General features: G+C 39.4%; 1 protein-coding gene across 1 annotated transcript in view; it reads right to left on the reverse strand.

The window, feature by feature from the left end:
• The window catches only part of PEPD (peptidase D), a 145,300-nt gene that overhangs the window by 15,189 nt on the left and 113,898 nt on the right, over nucleotides 1–16,213 (reverse strand). Inside the window, exon 13 of the mRNA XM_072873170.1 lies at nucleotides 5,821–6,005. Within this exon, the coding sequence (XP_072729271.1) occupies nucleotides 5,821–6,005 (185 nt within the window). The remainder of the gene's footprint in view (nucleotides 1–5,820; nucleotides 6,006–16,213) is intronic.

A 16,213-nucleotide genomic window follows, 5' to 3' on the forward strand; every position in this document is an offset into this window, starting at 1 on the left:
TTTTGCAACAAACTTCAACAAGTAAAAGAAACATAAGCAAGTATCTCCATCAAAAAAAATTAACCAGAACTAATGAAACCCAAACCAAGCAACAAAAAACCCCAAGTCCACGACACTTTCTTTCTCAGAGGAGGAGGGAAACCCTGTGGTACGACAGGGTATGGTGCGCACCACGGCACTGGACTGACACGGCACCTGAGCCCTCCCTCCTCTTCTGCCTCTGCTCAAGTCCTAAACTCCCATAAACACCCAAACTCCAGCATCTGTCCTCACAGGGTAAAGCTGCTGGGAACTGATCACAACTTTTCTGAGCACATATAAGATGCCACAGCAGGGTAAGAAGATCTATTAACCTAACCCTGGGAGGGGTTTAAATCCCACAGAAGAATCTCAGGCTGCAGGAAACTCTCCTAGCTGGTGTTCAACCCAACAGATAACAATAAGCACTATGGATTTCAGTGCTGCTCTGCATGGAAATGCTGTAGAATTGAAAGTCTTCACCAATTTGTTTCTTGCCTGCACTCTGCCTGCTCAGTGGCCCACACAACTATATGGCTCTGCTATGCAGGAATTCAAAGAATCAAAAAGAAAGTGATTCAAGAGGACCCCATGAAGCAGAAGCAGCAGATTTTTTCTCCTAATCTTTTCTCAAGGTGTACAATCGCTTACAAGAACAAAACCTAGAGCTAAAACTGGTGAAAGGCCCTTTCACTCCTTGCTCATATAAGCGCCTACCATACAGGTTGTTTCATGTTTGCAGATCCTGGATATGCACAGCTAGAGCAAGGCTTTGCAAGGTTATGACCAAGTGAAGCAATTTGCATCACTGGGGCTCTACATAACAGCTTTAGGCTCCTTGGTAAATTCACCTCATCCTCTGCTTCTTAAAGGAAAAAACATTAATGCATCATTTGCAATGCTAACCACAAAAAAACCCTGAAATAATCTACTTCAGCATAAAGTAGGATACATAAGGAAAATAATTTTTGCCAGGACAAGAAAGGGAACAAGATTATTCCTGTATTCTCTAGTAGGTTTGGTGACCTAAATCCCCAGACAGTCATCTGGGATCTGGGAGCAAGCTTTCTGTTAGAGCCAGACGCAGCTTGTACACCTCTCTGAGCAACAGAGATGTTCCCCAAGCATGCACAATAATGGAAGGACATGGATAACTCCAGGATCAAAACAAACCTCTAACCTTAATTTGCTGATGCAGAATAGCGATGAAAGGATCAGCTTTTCATGAGAATACAGAATTGAATTAAAACTTTAAACTAAGGTAAATCTTATAATTTTAAAAGACAAAACAAAATGAAGCTCTTAATTCGCAAGACGTTAAAATCACTGTAGTTATTAACCTAACTTAAATTAACTGGCTTATTATTATAGAAAGTCATCAAATGTACTTAGCATTCTTTAGAGCCTTACAGTCAATTAATATAACATGAAATTGAATCAACTCAAGCATCTAGAGACACAGAACCTAGATTTAAATGAAAACTTCAGCCCCATCTACCTCAGGGGCTGAAAATTTGGGATCACCTACCACATTTTCTCCATTGCAACAGGCACAAACCCTCATTTATATCCCATATCGAATTTACCCAGAAACAAATGAAAGAGTGTGGGAAAACCATCTCCATGATTAAATTTTACAGCTGAAGCTAAGCCCAGTGGAGTTTTCACCCTTTGAAGCTAGCTCTGTCTGACTAAGGGCCAGATTTTCTGAAGTGATTAGTACCACTGGGGCTGGATTTTCAGAACTGCTCAAGTTGTAGTTAGACCCTTAAAAAAAGCAGACAGATTTTCAAAGAAGTGTTCGATGCTCGGTTTCCCCATGAGGAATACCATGGTATACTGCAGGAGACCTGATTCCCAACAGGGCTCTTGACTGCCAAGTACTTCTGAAAATCAGGACATTTACTTACGTGCTTCAATGGGAAATACTGGTGGTTACGGTCTTTTAAAAACCTTGCCCTAAACACAGTTGCTACGCCACATTTATTGCTGGCCAGAACCAATTATTCTTTATCATGGCAAAAAAAAAGAAGGGAAATGTTATATTTTTCTAATATCCCAGAGTATCCTTTGCAGAAAATGTGCAAGCTTTTTACAGTGTTTGTCAAAGAGGAAGATATTGCTTCTTCAATGCTGCATGTGAAAGCAGCTTACTGGAAAAGATGACAACTTATTATTGCCAATTTTGAAAAAAGAAATCTTTGGCTACTAATGAATAACTAATCTAAGCTAACAATGTCTGGAAATAGTTGTTTTGGAACACACAAAACTTTGTGACGGATAAAAATTAGGAAATTAAAGCTTATTGTATTATTCCAAATGTAACTGTTTACACTTGAGGAAAAATAATGGAATAATATCCACTTGGAAAGTTTTTATTTTTAAAAAATCCTTTGTAATACTCCCAGAAATTCCCTCGGCCAAAAGCAAATAACTTGCTTCTTAACCAGCTAGAAAAAAGAGCATGATACTACAGGCATGGGCTCAGTGTACAATAAACACACAAATGGCTTTATGAAATTCCTTGTGAAAATCTTGCTAGCTGGTAAACATTTAAAACGCACCAAAAATCACTCCACAGCATACTAGATGTCTTCAAAATGTGTTTTCTCATGAAACAATGAGGCACAGACAAAAAGCCTTCTCCCATTTAATACAGACACATATCACACTCAGGTGAGAGGTGCTCAATTGCTCATATTTAGATTTACCTGGGGAAAACCACATCCCCTGAAGCCTTCCAGTGCTGCCCGGGCACCGCAGCCCTATGGCTCCCTCCTGCCGCAGGCCAGGACCGTGCCTCCCATTAGAGCTTCAAGCCTAATGAAGTTCACCCCATCGACAGGCTTTGATGTGGGTTTTCCAGCATCAGGTGCTCCAATGTTCAAGTACCTAAGCTTAGTCAAACGACCCAATATAAGGAACCTCATGCTTTGGGTCAGAGAGAAGTGATGGGTCTAACAGAGGAGTAATTAATGCCGCAGAGAGAGTTTAAAGGGGCTGCCCTCCTGCAGAACCCCAAATTAATTTTTTTTCAAACTAAGCTGATGCCTACATGCACATTTATAGGCAAATGCAGGACTTCAGCTATTTGTTTGTGAGCTTACGTACGTGCTTCCCCCATATTCAGGAAATTTGTTGTTTAGCATTAGATTTTGAAAGTAAATTAGCCATGCAAACATTCTTAATGTAAGACTGCAGTTGCATGTCTACACAAACAAATAATTTTAATATTTAGAATCATAGAATCATTTATGTTGGAAAAGACCTTTAAGATCAGCAAGTCCAACCGTTAACCTAGCACTGCCAAGTCCACCACTACACCATGTCCCTAAGCACCTCATCCAAACATCTTTTAAATACCTCCAAGGACAGTGACTCAACCACTTCCTGGGCAGCCTGTTCCAATGCTTGACAACCCTTTCGGTGAAGACATTCTTCCTAATATTCAATCTAAACCTCCCCTGGCACAACTTGAGGCCATTTCCTCTTGTCCTATCACTCGTTACCTGGGAGAAGAGACCGACCCCCACCTCGCTACAGCCTCCTTTCAGGTAGTTGTAGAGAGCAATAAGGTCTCCCCTCAGCCTCCTTTTCTCCAGGCTAAACAACCCCAGTTCCCTCAGCCGCTCCTCATAAGACTTCTGCTCTAGACCCTTCAGCAGCTTCGTTGCCCTTCTCTGGACACGCTCCAGCACCTCAATGTCTCTCTTGTAGTGGGGGGCCCAAAACTGAACACAGTATTCGAGGTGTGGCCTCACCTGTGCTGAGTACAGGGGGACAATCACTTCCCTAGTCCTGCTGGCCATACTATTTCTGATACAAGCCAGGATGCTACTGGCCTTCTTGGCCATTTGCAGGTATATAAATCCCTATCTGCACAGAGCTCTGGTATTTCTTACGCATGTTAAGTATGAAAGGGGAGAGCCTAACGCATTTGACAATACAAACCCCAAACTCATTTTTATCTCGAACAGGTTGCTCTTTCAAAACTGTGGATAGATTGGCCTGCTTTCAGAAAAACAATGCTTAAATTATATAATACACTGGATAATTAACAGTTATAAATTTGGTCATATGTAAATAAAAATTAGTTTCAAAAACTGATTCTGTAGCTCATATGCTACACTACTGAAACCTGCTGAGAGATGGAAGGTGTATAGAGTCTGTTGCTCTATACTCCTCAAAAATCAGTTCTAGAAATCTCCCTTGAAATTAAGGTACTTGCTCTAACCTTCAAAGCATACAGTTTCTAAATAAAAACCAAGCCTGGTACTTTTTTCACTCTCACAATTCTTCTCACTTGTTCCTAAAATTTAGTTATCTCTTTATCCTACCAAGTCTTGAACACATGCTCCAGTTTACATAAGTCCACCAAATTCAGAAAGGTTATTCACAACACAACTGAAAACAATCTAAGCAAAGGCATGCAACACGGGGGTCCTGGATTTTGAAGTCCATGAACTCTCCAAGTAATCACATCCCTTATGCTTTGCTTAATGCCTCTATTTGTACACAGAGAGCATGCACTTGGGAGAGACAGACAGGGAAGCATCCATCCTTTCTGTATTAGCTAGTGAAGAAATCTTAAAATCAGAATAGGGTTGCTTTTGATTTTTGTTTCACTTTTATTACATACAAGTTTATTAGCTGATGCCAATACATTGTCATCATAGTATTCTGTCTCAATAATAATTATATTGTGAACATAACGAGTACCCTCAAATATTATATACTGTTTCTTCCCTGTCTGCAAAAGTGAACCCAGCAATAGCAGCTGTTATGTAGCCTGTCCACCCAACATGAACAAGCTCCAAAATATGCTTAAACCTTACCTAAAAAGTTCTTAGTTTCTTTTTCAGGTTCTTGTAAAAGAACATCTTACATAAGACAGAAGGCAAGTGATCCATTTTCATACTGTATTATTGAAAACCTTAAACAGTCAGCCTCAAATAAACAAAACATAACACACAGAAAATCCTTCTGACATCTTCTGAAGCTGCTGTAAACTTCCTTTCTTTATTCAAACCTTAAGTTCAATTCCCCTTAGAGATTTTTTTTTTTTTAGTATCATGGCAAACATCTTACCATTCATTGGTTACAGAATTTTACCTATTCTGCTTTCAGACCACAGTCATGAACCATCATGTTAATTCAAGGAAAAAGATAATAATTCTGTGTTTTCCACAGAAACTCAGAATACAAGAGGTTACGCTTTCACATTTGGAAGACTTGATGGATTTTTTTCTTTCTATTCTCATTCCAGGACAACACATCTACTACATTGGTGCCCATGTTGACACTGGAGATCAAAGTTCAAGACAGGAATATGAGCCAGCTTGTTTCCATATGACACAGCCACCAGAATTTACTAGCCTAGGTGCAGCAGTGGGCTCCCACAGGTGTCTCACATCTGGAATGGAGCAAGTATGTCTTCCCACTACAGGTCTCAGGTACACTGAGATGCTCTCTGTCACAGCACAGGGTATGCTTGAGTGATGTATGTTGCAGCGGCAACTCATGGAGGAACAACACAATGTATGTAGAAACTGAACAGATTGAGAATGCCCAAAGGCCAGCATCAGTTGACTTCTCCCCATAAGCAATTTATGTTTTAATGAACTAATAGATTCCCTTAAAGTAAACTGCATAAAATATCACATCCAGAAAAAGACACACTTAAATGCACGTGCTCCACCTCTGAGAACATGCAACTGGCTAATCACGCATAAACTAAGAGAAATGCTGATCGAATTGAGAGGGGTTAATCTGGAAGGCAGTTGAGAATGGACTAACACTAACCTCTGGGTAGCCTCCAACGTCATGCACATCGATTCCAAGTAGATGTCCAAGTCCGTGTGGCATAAATACTGCACCCAGATGAACCTTCACCATGTCATCTACATTGCCTTTCAGAATGCCAATTTTAGTCAACTCCTCCAGATGGACTCTGTCAGCCAGACGGTGCATATCAGGCCAGGCGACCCCTTAGAGAGCAGAAACAAACAGCTGAGTTAACTATTGCTAAAAGTTTTTAAAGACGACTTTCAAAAAGCAGATGTAACACATGTGCCCTTTTTTTATATAAAAAACAAAGGTGGAAAGAGCAACTACATTAGCACAAAAATACTTTAAACAAGAAAAAATTATTTTAACACGCATGTGAAGCACAGAAAACTAGAAACAAGAAACAGCAGCACCTTATAATCCAGATCCATGTGAAAAAATAAAGACACTGTATCTAAGCATGTCTATGCAGATGCAAAAGTATCAGTGAGTTTTCTAAAAGAATGTCAACTGTAAAATGCAGTTACTTAAAAGGCAGAGCATAAAATATTACTACCCTATTATTTCCAATAATGATCATACCCATTTAGAATATTTGAGATGGACAGTACTTTTCTATGTACATAGAAGATTTAAAGCCCACATCTTTCTGGCAAAGACATTTTCCAGAAATTAATGATTCCCTTGTGTTAATGGGCTGTGTAAAACACAAGTCCTCTAATACACGTACTAAAACAGCATTACAAAATACTGTTGGTTGACTAGAGACAGAGTGCCAGGATACATTAGATTTCTATTATTTTGGTATAGGATACAATTTTGTTTGACAAACTGCTGGGGGGAGGAGGGAGGAAGAAAGCAGCTCTTTTGTTAGTAACACAGTACTGTCTTAATTAGTTCACCATGGCTTTGAGTCATCATCAACAGAGCGGTTGCAGAGTCAAGGCAACTAGGGCTAAGGTACAGTAGAAGAATATTTTCCTTGTTCAATTTTGGCATGATTAAATAAATAAAAACCGAGCAATTTTTACGGCCAAAACCTCATCAAGTTCCATTTGCTTTAATCCAGTTAAACACACAGCTCTAGGGTCTTGTGAACATGAGTGTCATATCATAATTCTATTAGCACTTTTTGCTGAAAGTACGGAGGCTTCAAAGACTGAAATAAAATCATCTTATGGGAGTGCTTAAATAAAATTCAATTGTCTTATATGGCTCTGATATAAAGGTCAGAAACAAACTGCAGAGCAAGCGGCTGCTCTGTCTTGCACATGGTCCACACAGAAACCAACGCACCTTTACGCTCCCATTAACACTGACTAGGAATCAGCTCAGCATTTAAATTAGTTAACAGGCAGTCTCCTTTTCCCCACCAGATTACTCAGAGATCAAACTTTTTAGCCTGTTGCATGCATGCAGCTGAAGAAGCACCTTCCTTGCCCAAGCAAGACCACAAGAGGTGTGCGGCACAATACGCTGGACAAACTCTCAGCTGCTGTTTCCTCACAAAAGCCAATAGTGCCCAAGTGCATGATGCTCATCCACAAAACATGTGCAGTCTTCCTGTTCAAAACATGCTATTTTTGTGTTTTCTCTCCTTTAAAAAGGAATTTAGATTTTTACTTCTGTAAGAATTAATAGAACTATAACCAGTTGTTCTTTGACAACTATGTTCAACATAATTATACTTTATAATAATTTATCTTTTTATCTTTTTAAACATCGATTGTATTGCAATTTTCACTTCTCTAGATTCATCTATGTTTCACAGCTATCTCACAATAGGCTCCAATCTATTGCATGATAAATTGAAATTACTGCAATCTATCGCACTGATATTACTGATATCAAACTGGAAGTATTACTGAATCACAGTTGGTTTCCTGTTTATTTTGTAGTTGTGGGAATACAGAATTTCTGTGTGTAACTCCAGTTCAGCTTCTGCATTTTGAAGTCAACTCCAACTGCTCTAAAAGTCTTTAATATTCTTTCTGGGGACACTAGATGTTCTTTTGAGATCTCTCCCATGATTTCTTAGCTGAGTATTACTACAAGTCTTCTATTTTCATCCCCATGACTGCATAGCCACATGTAACATCTGACCCTGGTCAACTATTTGAAGCCTCATCCTCTTTTGAAATAAATGAAGGTCAGAACTCTGTTGCCATAAGACAACACACAACCATCTCCTGGATGCTCTGAATCAACTTAAGATGAGGTGCCTGAGAGAAGAATTGAAGATGAGGTGCTTGCTGTTTGCAATACAGCTTCCCTCTACAGCTGTGCTGGTACTATTAGTCTCAATCCAAACCCACAGACTCCACTCACAGAGATACAGCAACCTTTATCAAACTAAGGAAGACATACAAGGATTAAACTGATCAGAAATTAAAACACCAAAAACATATCCATTTGTCTGCAGAAGTTTAATACAGCAAATGAATGACACTACTGCCCTGAGAAGACTGCTGTGGTTGTAAATCCTGAGTATTTCTGGGCACTGAGCAAATCCATTACAGTCCCTTCTTCCCTCCCCTCTACTTTTTTCTTTTTCTCTCATTGAGAAAAAACAGGACTATTTTCCCTCTCCTCCTCTCACCCAGAGCTCTGCATTCTCTATCTGTTTTGGTTTTTATTAATCTTATCTATTTCATTAGAGACTGAGGACAACAAAAAGCTCCACTGCAAAATAAATAATGAGGCTGGATGGAAAATCTGCAGCTTTGGACTCTCTTGGAGTAAGGGCAGTGCTTTGGACAGAGCCCAGCAAAATGACTCTAGACCACTCTTATCTTCTAGCTGGTGCCATCAGTTTTGCTAGAGAGGGGAAGTACTTCAGCTCCAGCTCTCTCATGCATGCTGCAGAAGCTGCAGATTGCACTGGGACAGCTCTGGCTGGAGAGAAATTCAACTACTGCTGGAGGTGCCCTGCTAAATAGTACAAATCTTGTTTTACAAGTAAATAGGTGTTCAAATAGTCTAATTTAAAAAAATGTTTCTAGATAGATTGCATTTTCTATTCTATTGTCTGGCTTCACATTTTATTCTACTATAACTACAGTGTGGTGGTATTTTGCACCCCCCTCCAAACCACTTAACCTACAAGCATTGTATAACACAGTCATACGTACACAGACTATTACTAGCGTGCTAAGACAAAATACAATGATATTTTTGAGCTGACTAGAGACAGTGAACTAAGTGGAGTGCCCTTACTGGTCTCCACTTTAAAAAATGGTGACATCTTTGTCTTGTTTGAGATGAGCTGATTCCCATCATGCTAGGAATAAACTTTAATAATAGGGTACCCACAGTTTTTTCCCCCTTTTTTTAAACAAGCAATTTGACAAAGAAAGAAGATGTAAATGCAAATCTTCAAACATTTCCTAGTACTCTTATAATCTCAAAAACATTAAGTTTGTTAAGAGAAACAACTACTTTACAGTAATAATGCAATTACTTAAAATTACAGAACACAACCTACTGAAGAAAGGAAGCCATCCTAATTCAAGAAAGATATCTTAGTATATTTTATACATAAAGTATACTCATGTTATACACATTTAACACACAGCAAACAGAGATATACAAGTCCTCAAATTTATTTTAAACCTAAAATTGTACTAGGTTTATCTGGCAATTGGAATCTTTATAATACAATGGCCTATGCAAACCTAACTGTCCCTTGGACTGGCTGGCATGTCTGCACTCAACTGTCATTTAAGTTAACTAGTAAGTATACTCTAAGAGCAAAAGTCCACAAATTCTGCTAATCTATTTTTCCTGTGTACATACTGAACTTCCAATAATTGCAAGAAGCAGAGAAGGAAGGACAAATTAAATATCACAGCTAACTTGACTAGGAAAGCCATGAACAGAATTTTTTTGGTACTCTCACATGATGTGCAATTCAACAATCTGGACGTGCCAGAAGGACTTGCAGTGAGGATATGTGAATCCCTGTGCTAAAGCACAGAGATGTCTATGTTCTGTTCAAATATCTGTGTGCACATCTATGTGTGGATAGCTTTAGCATGTTAAAACAAAGAAAACAATAATAAAGCCTCTCTGCACACAGCCAGGGAACAATCTGCCCAACAGGACAGCATTTGCAGATGCGAAGAAAAACAACCAACTAAACAAAACTGAATGAATAATATTTTGTACAAAGAATCCTTAATTCATGGAGGTTACTTGATGTTTAGGCACTTCAGTTTTTTGGATTGATGTGGTCCGGTGGAGACCTCTGTTACCTGCCGCAAGCTGATGCAGCAGAAGTCAAACACCATAGTAGCATTCTTGTACCGAGACAAAGCAGTAAAAAAACAACTGAAAACCACAACAAAACAACTTCCACACAAGTGGGTCTAACATCAGTTACGTGAGTTACTGCAATGGCTGACTGTTTTGCAACACCAGCCTGCACTAACCTCCCACCACCAATCACCCACTAGGATGCTTCACTGATAAATTATTCAGGACTATTATTTTTAAGCTTTGGAGAAGTTTATCATAGTTGCAGACATGCTTTTTGTGTAAAAAGGTTAGTTCCATTGTTATCTTTAAGCCAATTTATAAACCAATTATACTCCACTGACAGATGAGGTTTAGAAAGCTAGATTGGAGGGTCCTTGGACTTTGACAGCTTGTACCAAAATGAGTCTGCACTCAGGAAAATCTGCTGATGATGTGTCTGCTCCACTCTTAATTCTCTGCCAAACGAGATACTGGGTAATACAGGTCACTGAACCAGCAACTGGCTCCCCAGGAAAGCTCAGTTACCACGGCTCATTAGGTTGCGATTCGTTACCTACCATGCAGCATGTGCTTGGGCGAGAGGCCAGGACAAAAAGCACCTTTTACACCAACCAAAGCGTTTGAGATCCCTTGAGACAGAGAGTGAACTATACAGAAACAACCAGACAGTGGATATGTCCAATAATGAAATGCAACAGATCATGGATTAATTAAACAATATATAACTACAGAGGCTATTAGTTTTCAGATACCATGCTAACAGTATAGCAGAGGTTTGCAGACATGTGAGGTACTGTGTTTAAAAATGGCAAACTTAAGGCATTAAGTTTACTACAAAGGGTTTTTTAAAATTTATTCCCATCAACCTGAATGTTACCTGATATTGTTAGATACTAGTGTGACAGAAAAGAAAAAGATAAAATAGGTATTGTTTTACTGCCTTGAAAATATTTCCTCTCTAATTATCTGTTTGCCAAACTCACCAAATTTCAGATAAAATATCATGGTTTAGGGACTCAGAAACATCGTATGAGGATCTCTGCAACAATCTGTGATGCCTTTGATCACACTAGTGATAAAGGAGATTTTTGTTCAAAAAAAAAAAATGCTTCTAGTGAAACCACAAATCACAAGCATCTCTATCTTTTAACAAACATACCATAACTTTTTAAACAGTAGAATTAAAAAGATGAGTTGTTATAACACATCACACTATAAACTGTTCCTCAGTTGTGTTAACTCACTGGTATTTTCATTCCAGTCATTATTTTTTGATGTTTTATTAGAAGCTATTCGAGAACATAAAGTAGAAACAGCATACAAAAGCAATTTAAAATGACTGTGTGGTATTTAGCCACTTTGGTCGGAAAGTGCTCTGAAAAGGCCTAACAGGATTTTTTTGGCCGCTACTTAGGGTACTTTGTGGTTGCAATGTGACAATGATTAAACCACAAATGATTTAGCAGGGTTTTTTTGTTGTTGTAGGGTGGGGGGGTTTTGCCAGCACAGATGTCACAATCTTACTAAAAAAAAAAGAGTATGGCAAGGTTGTAGTAACTTCTCCCCAAATTGTGCTAAGGTTAAGTTACATTTAATTTCTGAGTCTCCACAGACAAGGGCAAAAGGCCCAATGTCCCCTGGCAGTGCCACTGAAACGCAGACATAACACGCAATCCCTGTCCTGCCAGCAAACCACTGGAACAGATTAAAATCTGCCAACACACAGTGACCGTATCAGACATAAAACAATAGGTCCTTAAAAATTCCAATCAAACCCAGTTTAAAAAACAAACCAAAACATCATTTAAATACTAAAACCAATTATTTCTTTCCTCTTCACTTGGGTGCTAGAGAATAATTTGTTGTATTTCTGATTTTCATGTTTTCATTTTGGCCCACTAGATGAAATATTCAGTAGTTGCTCAGTTTTCAAGCTTGGTTTCTTGTAGCACCAGGTAAGGCAATGCTGCAACAGGGCAAGGAATCAGAGAGTGAGAAACCAAAATGCTGCACTCAAACACTGACAACATTTGGGCAACAGTGAAGCTGTTCAAAGCTTCATATGCTGTATAGGTAACTACCTGTAAGCCTCACAGAGTCAGCATTAGATGGCTATATGGATGCCTAATTCAGGTATGCAATTTTAGGCTGCATTTTACAGTGGTGGCATGGCTGTAACTGGCTGCCATATGATGAGAAGAGCCTGTTAACTTTCCCATCCCAAAAGGTGATAGGAACTATACTGAATTTGCTGCAGTGTCAGATACCTGCAGTACTGACTGCAGGGATTACTAGACTTCAGCCTGCTCTGTGCTATGAGCCCCACTGCCACAGCTCCAAACCAGGATGGCCTCCTCCAAAAACCATCCCTCAGTCCCCCAGGAAGATGCACCTGCCTGACAGGAGTGGGAGTTACCAAAGAGAAATAGAGATGAGTCCCCCTTGCCTCCAAAATTTGGACCTCTTCTTCAGGAGGCTGAATAGTGTTGTGCTATTCAGCTGTATTGCGATACTTCCTTTGCATCAGTATCACATTAGTTTCAGTGGTAAACCCATCCTCCCCATGATAAACCCTGCATATGATGATCTGTAACATGTCAGAGGCGACATCAAGATAACAGTTTGCCATGCTGAAACCTTAAGAAAAGCAATTTGAATAGATGCAGATGTGGAGCAAGAGGAGGGATTTTTTCCGTGACTGGAAAGATATAGCATTGGGATTGAGCAGCGCTGGCAGACACTACGAATTTTACTGCATGTTCCTTCCAAATAGGTGTACATTGAAAAGACGAGAAAAAAAGATTGGGGGAAGGAGGGAAGTGCTTGGAGGGAGTGATTGCAGTGTGGAAACTTATCAATATTTGAAGCTTAGAAAAGACTCTGTTTAGATAAGACTTGGGGCAAACAGCATAATCTATGTCTAGCAGGTTTGCACTCTGACAGCTACAGCTGATGCAGTGTCAAGATCGAAGGACTCATGAACTTTGTACTTCAACTGAAATTACAATGTAGAATGAGTGCATTTCCTGAATACTGAACTGGGAGAAAATCCGTGCACATCAGACCATGTGGAAGCTGGTTATTTTCCCCAAAGTCACTGTTAAAATCAGAATTGTACAATTTTACAATATTACAACCTGTTACAATTAGGAAAAAAGGATTTTTTTTAAAAATAGCCTTAAACCAAAAAACCAATCACCAGAAAAAGGCTAAAAAACTTAGAGCCACTTTACACTCTAAGTCTGTAAAGTCTTTTAAACGTATTTGCTTTGTACAAGCAGCACCATTGAAGAACCACCGCAAGCAGCAGAAAAATCCACGTGTGCAGCTGGGCTGGAAAGCTGCAGGTTTGCCCCCGAACCACGGCAGCTCCTGCAGACACTGCCCCCAGAAGGGCTGCTCAGAGACCTCCACGTGAGAGGGACTTTAGGGCAGAAAGGCCCAACTGTTTTAAAGTGCCTGGTTTTATACACTTGGAAATAAGTCAGTGTTATTTTAGTCTTCCTAACGTTGCAGTGGTCACTGTATGCATGGGTCAGCTCCTGTGCGTTAGTCACAAGCAGGGAAGAGCAGCTCCCAGAAGGTTTGCAGTGAGACTCGCAGTCTGAAATCTTGAATTTCAACAGCTTTCTGCTTGCACAGAGGGACTGGAGAATCTGCTGAATTTGACAGAAAATATTGCCTTTTTCTTTCACCTCTTGCCATAGGTTACTGCTATTCTGGGTAAGGTTAGGTTACATGGCCAACAACGAGAGCTCCAGTAATCGATGACACCATTTTTATTTACTAATATCTTGCAAGAATCAAGGATTGCAACTTGATTGTCAGCATTGTCTGTGCATCCTTTAGTTCCTTCAGCTTTTATTTCCTAAGTAGTAGCTGATGCTTTAACCATTTATACCGACAAAACCAGAATTAACTTACCACAGAAAGCTATACTACCTTTTCTGGGTCAATCTCAGAGAGCTAGTGTTCAAAGGGAAACTTATTTATGAACATTAATGCTAGCAAGAAAAATACAGCCAACTCCATTCAATAGAGAAGAGAGAGAGCAGACTACAAATAGCTTTTTAAAACATATATTGACAAGATTTACTTTCCAATCTGTCTTTAACACAATAACACATTCTTAACTGCAAGGGGGAAAACATAATACTGGGGTGTCATTCAGCAGGATATGTGACTATCAAGTACTGGTTACAACATGCCCTGAAAGCATTTGTTCTTCAGAGGAATTGGTATAAAATCTTCAACTTCTGTCATTAATGTTTTATTTCTGAGAATAATTGTTTTGCTTCAGATATTACAGCAGATTAATAATGATCTGCAGCACTTTGCCTAAAATATGACAATCTGAATGGGAATAATTCATATGGGCATTTTGAAATTATACAAATAGATTGTGCTCTCACACCCTTCCCTGTTGTCCTATTGTCAAAAGGTCCAGTTCACAGTCCAATTTCTTTCTAAAAATTCATCAAAATTAGCTACTGTTTTTATACAGCACAACAGACAAGCATGCCCCATGGTGTTCTACTAAGTACAACTCTGGACTACATAAAATAAAACTCATATGACTTGCATGCAAAAGATGCCCAGGGCAAGTGAATGAGAACCTTGTACTTAACTTGGAAGGAATAAATATTAATAACAGTTACAATTATTTTCTTTAGGTATAATAAATTTTAATCCTAGTTGAATACAGTGACAATTACTCTACAGCAGTATTCAAAATAGTAGCAAACAAAATTAAATCTGAATTCTAAAGAAGTTACAGAACTGACATGGATAAAAAGTAGTAGTAATCTGTGAAGCTGCAAATTTTGAATTTGCATATGTTCCTAAGCACAACTCTGTTCAACTTAGTAACAGAAACAACTGACAGTAATATGATCTGTTATGTCAAATACCCTAGCTATTAGTTTCCAATTAAACAGTTCTTTAATTATTTGGGTTATTCTAATCCCTGGTCTTAGTACTGTCCTACCTGAGCTAAATTCTCCACTATTCTTTTTTCGTTAGAGACATGTTATTAAAACATGGAACAGGGAATCATACTGCTACTTTGAATTCAAATCACACATTTTCTGTTGTATAAAATAGGTTATTTATTAAACCGGTACTTGTTCACTGAACCTACCTCCTCCTGACAGTCTCACTGAAAGAACCATGCTTCAATATTTATATACCAAAATGTTTTCAGGAGTACACATCATCCGAAGTTTACATTCTGCTGTACAAAAATATAGACCATTCACCCTCTAAGTTCCTGGGCTTATATCTACCTCCATGAACTTTACTACTTGAATCCTTTAGCAGCAGACAAATGGGGAGGAGGCAAAACACTGGTAAATAAAGCGGCTGTTTTGGTTTGTCCTTCTAATTGACAACATTCCTTGGAAGGATGTACATGGGGAAACTTGCTAAGGTGGGCCCCTCCATTGCAAATTGGTTAGGAAGCTACACCAATGAACAAAAACTGAATAAATCAGGAGAAAGGCACAAAAAGTGGGCATAGGGTTTCACATAGCAGCTCAATGCCTGGGCAGTTACAGCTGCCCCGAAGGCAAAGATTAAGATCAGGTGGGATTAACTTTGTTTAGCATCCTGCACCTACAAATACACAAGGCTTTCTTTGGCCCTCCACCACCAAGGGGAAACCAGAAAGAGGAGTGGTCAACACTCAAACTCTAGGCACAACTGCAGCAGCAACCTAAATACTAACATGCTGAGCCTGGTTTTAAGGTTGTGTATGGCAGGTGGCACACCATGGAGTTGTCACGGTTCATCCTAGTGAACTCCCAAGGGCCTTTTCTCCTGGTCTTTAAAGGAAGGCCTCAGAGTTAGACCTACAAGAAGGGTCTAATGCCTTTCTCTGAATTGTTCTGCACCTCATGCAGTTTGGCCCTAAACCTAGTGAACATGAGAAAGAAATGACCGAGTGGAAGGGTTACTGCTAACTTGAGAGAAACACTTTCAGACACCTATTCTCAACTGCAAAATGCAAGACTCGACCTGGTGAGGCAGCTGGAGCAGGGACAGAGGAGGGACCATCAGTCTTTTGGGAACTTACTACTTTGCATTTATTCAGTACCTACAGCAAAAGGGGACCCATTCCTGGTAGGCTCTAAGGATCAGATGATATCTACGT

Source organism: Ciconia boyciana, chromosome 9 (assembly GCF_034638445.1).
Source record: "Ciconia boyciana chromosome 9, ASM3463844v1, whole genome shotgun sequence".
Taxonomy (NCBI): domain Eukaryota; kingdom Metazoa; phylum Chordata; class Aves; order Ciconiiformes; family Ciconiidae; genus Ciconia; species Ciconia boyciana.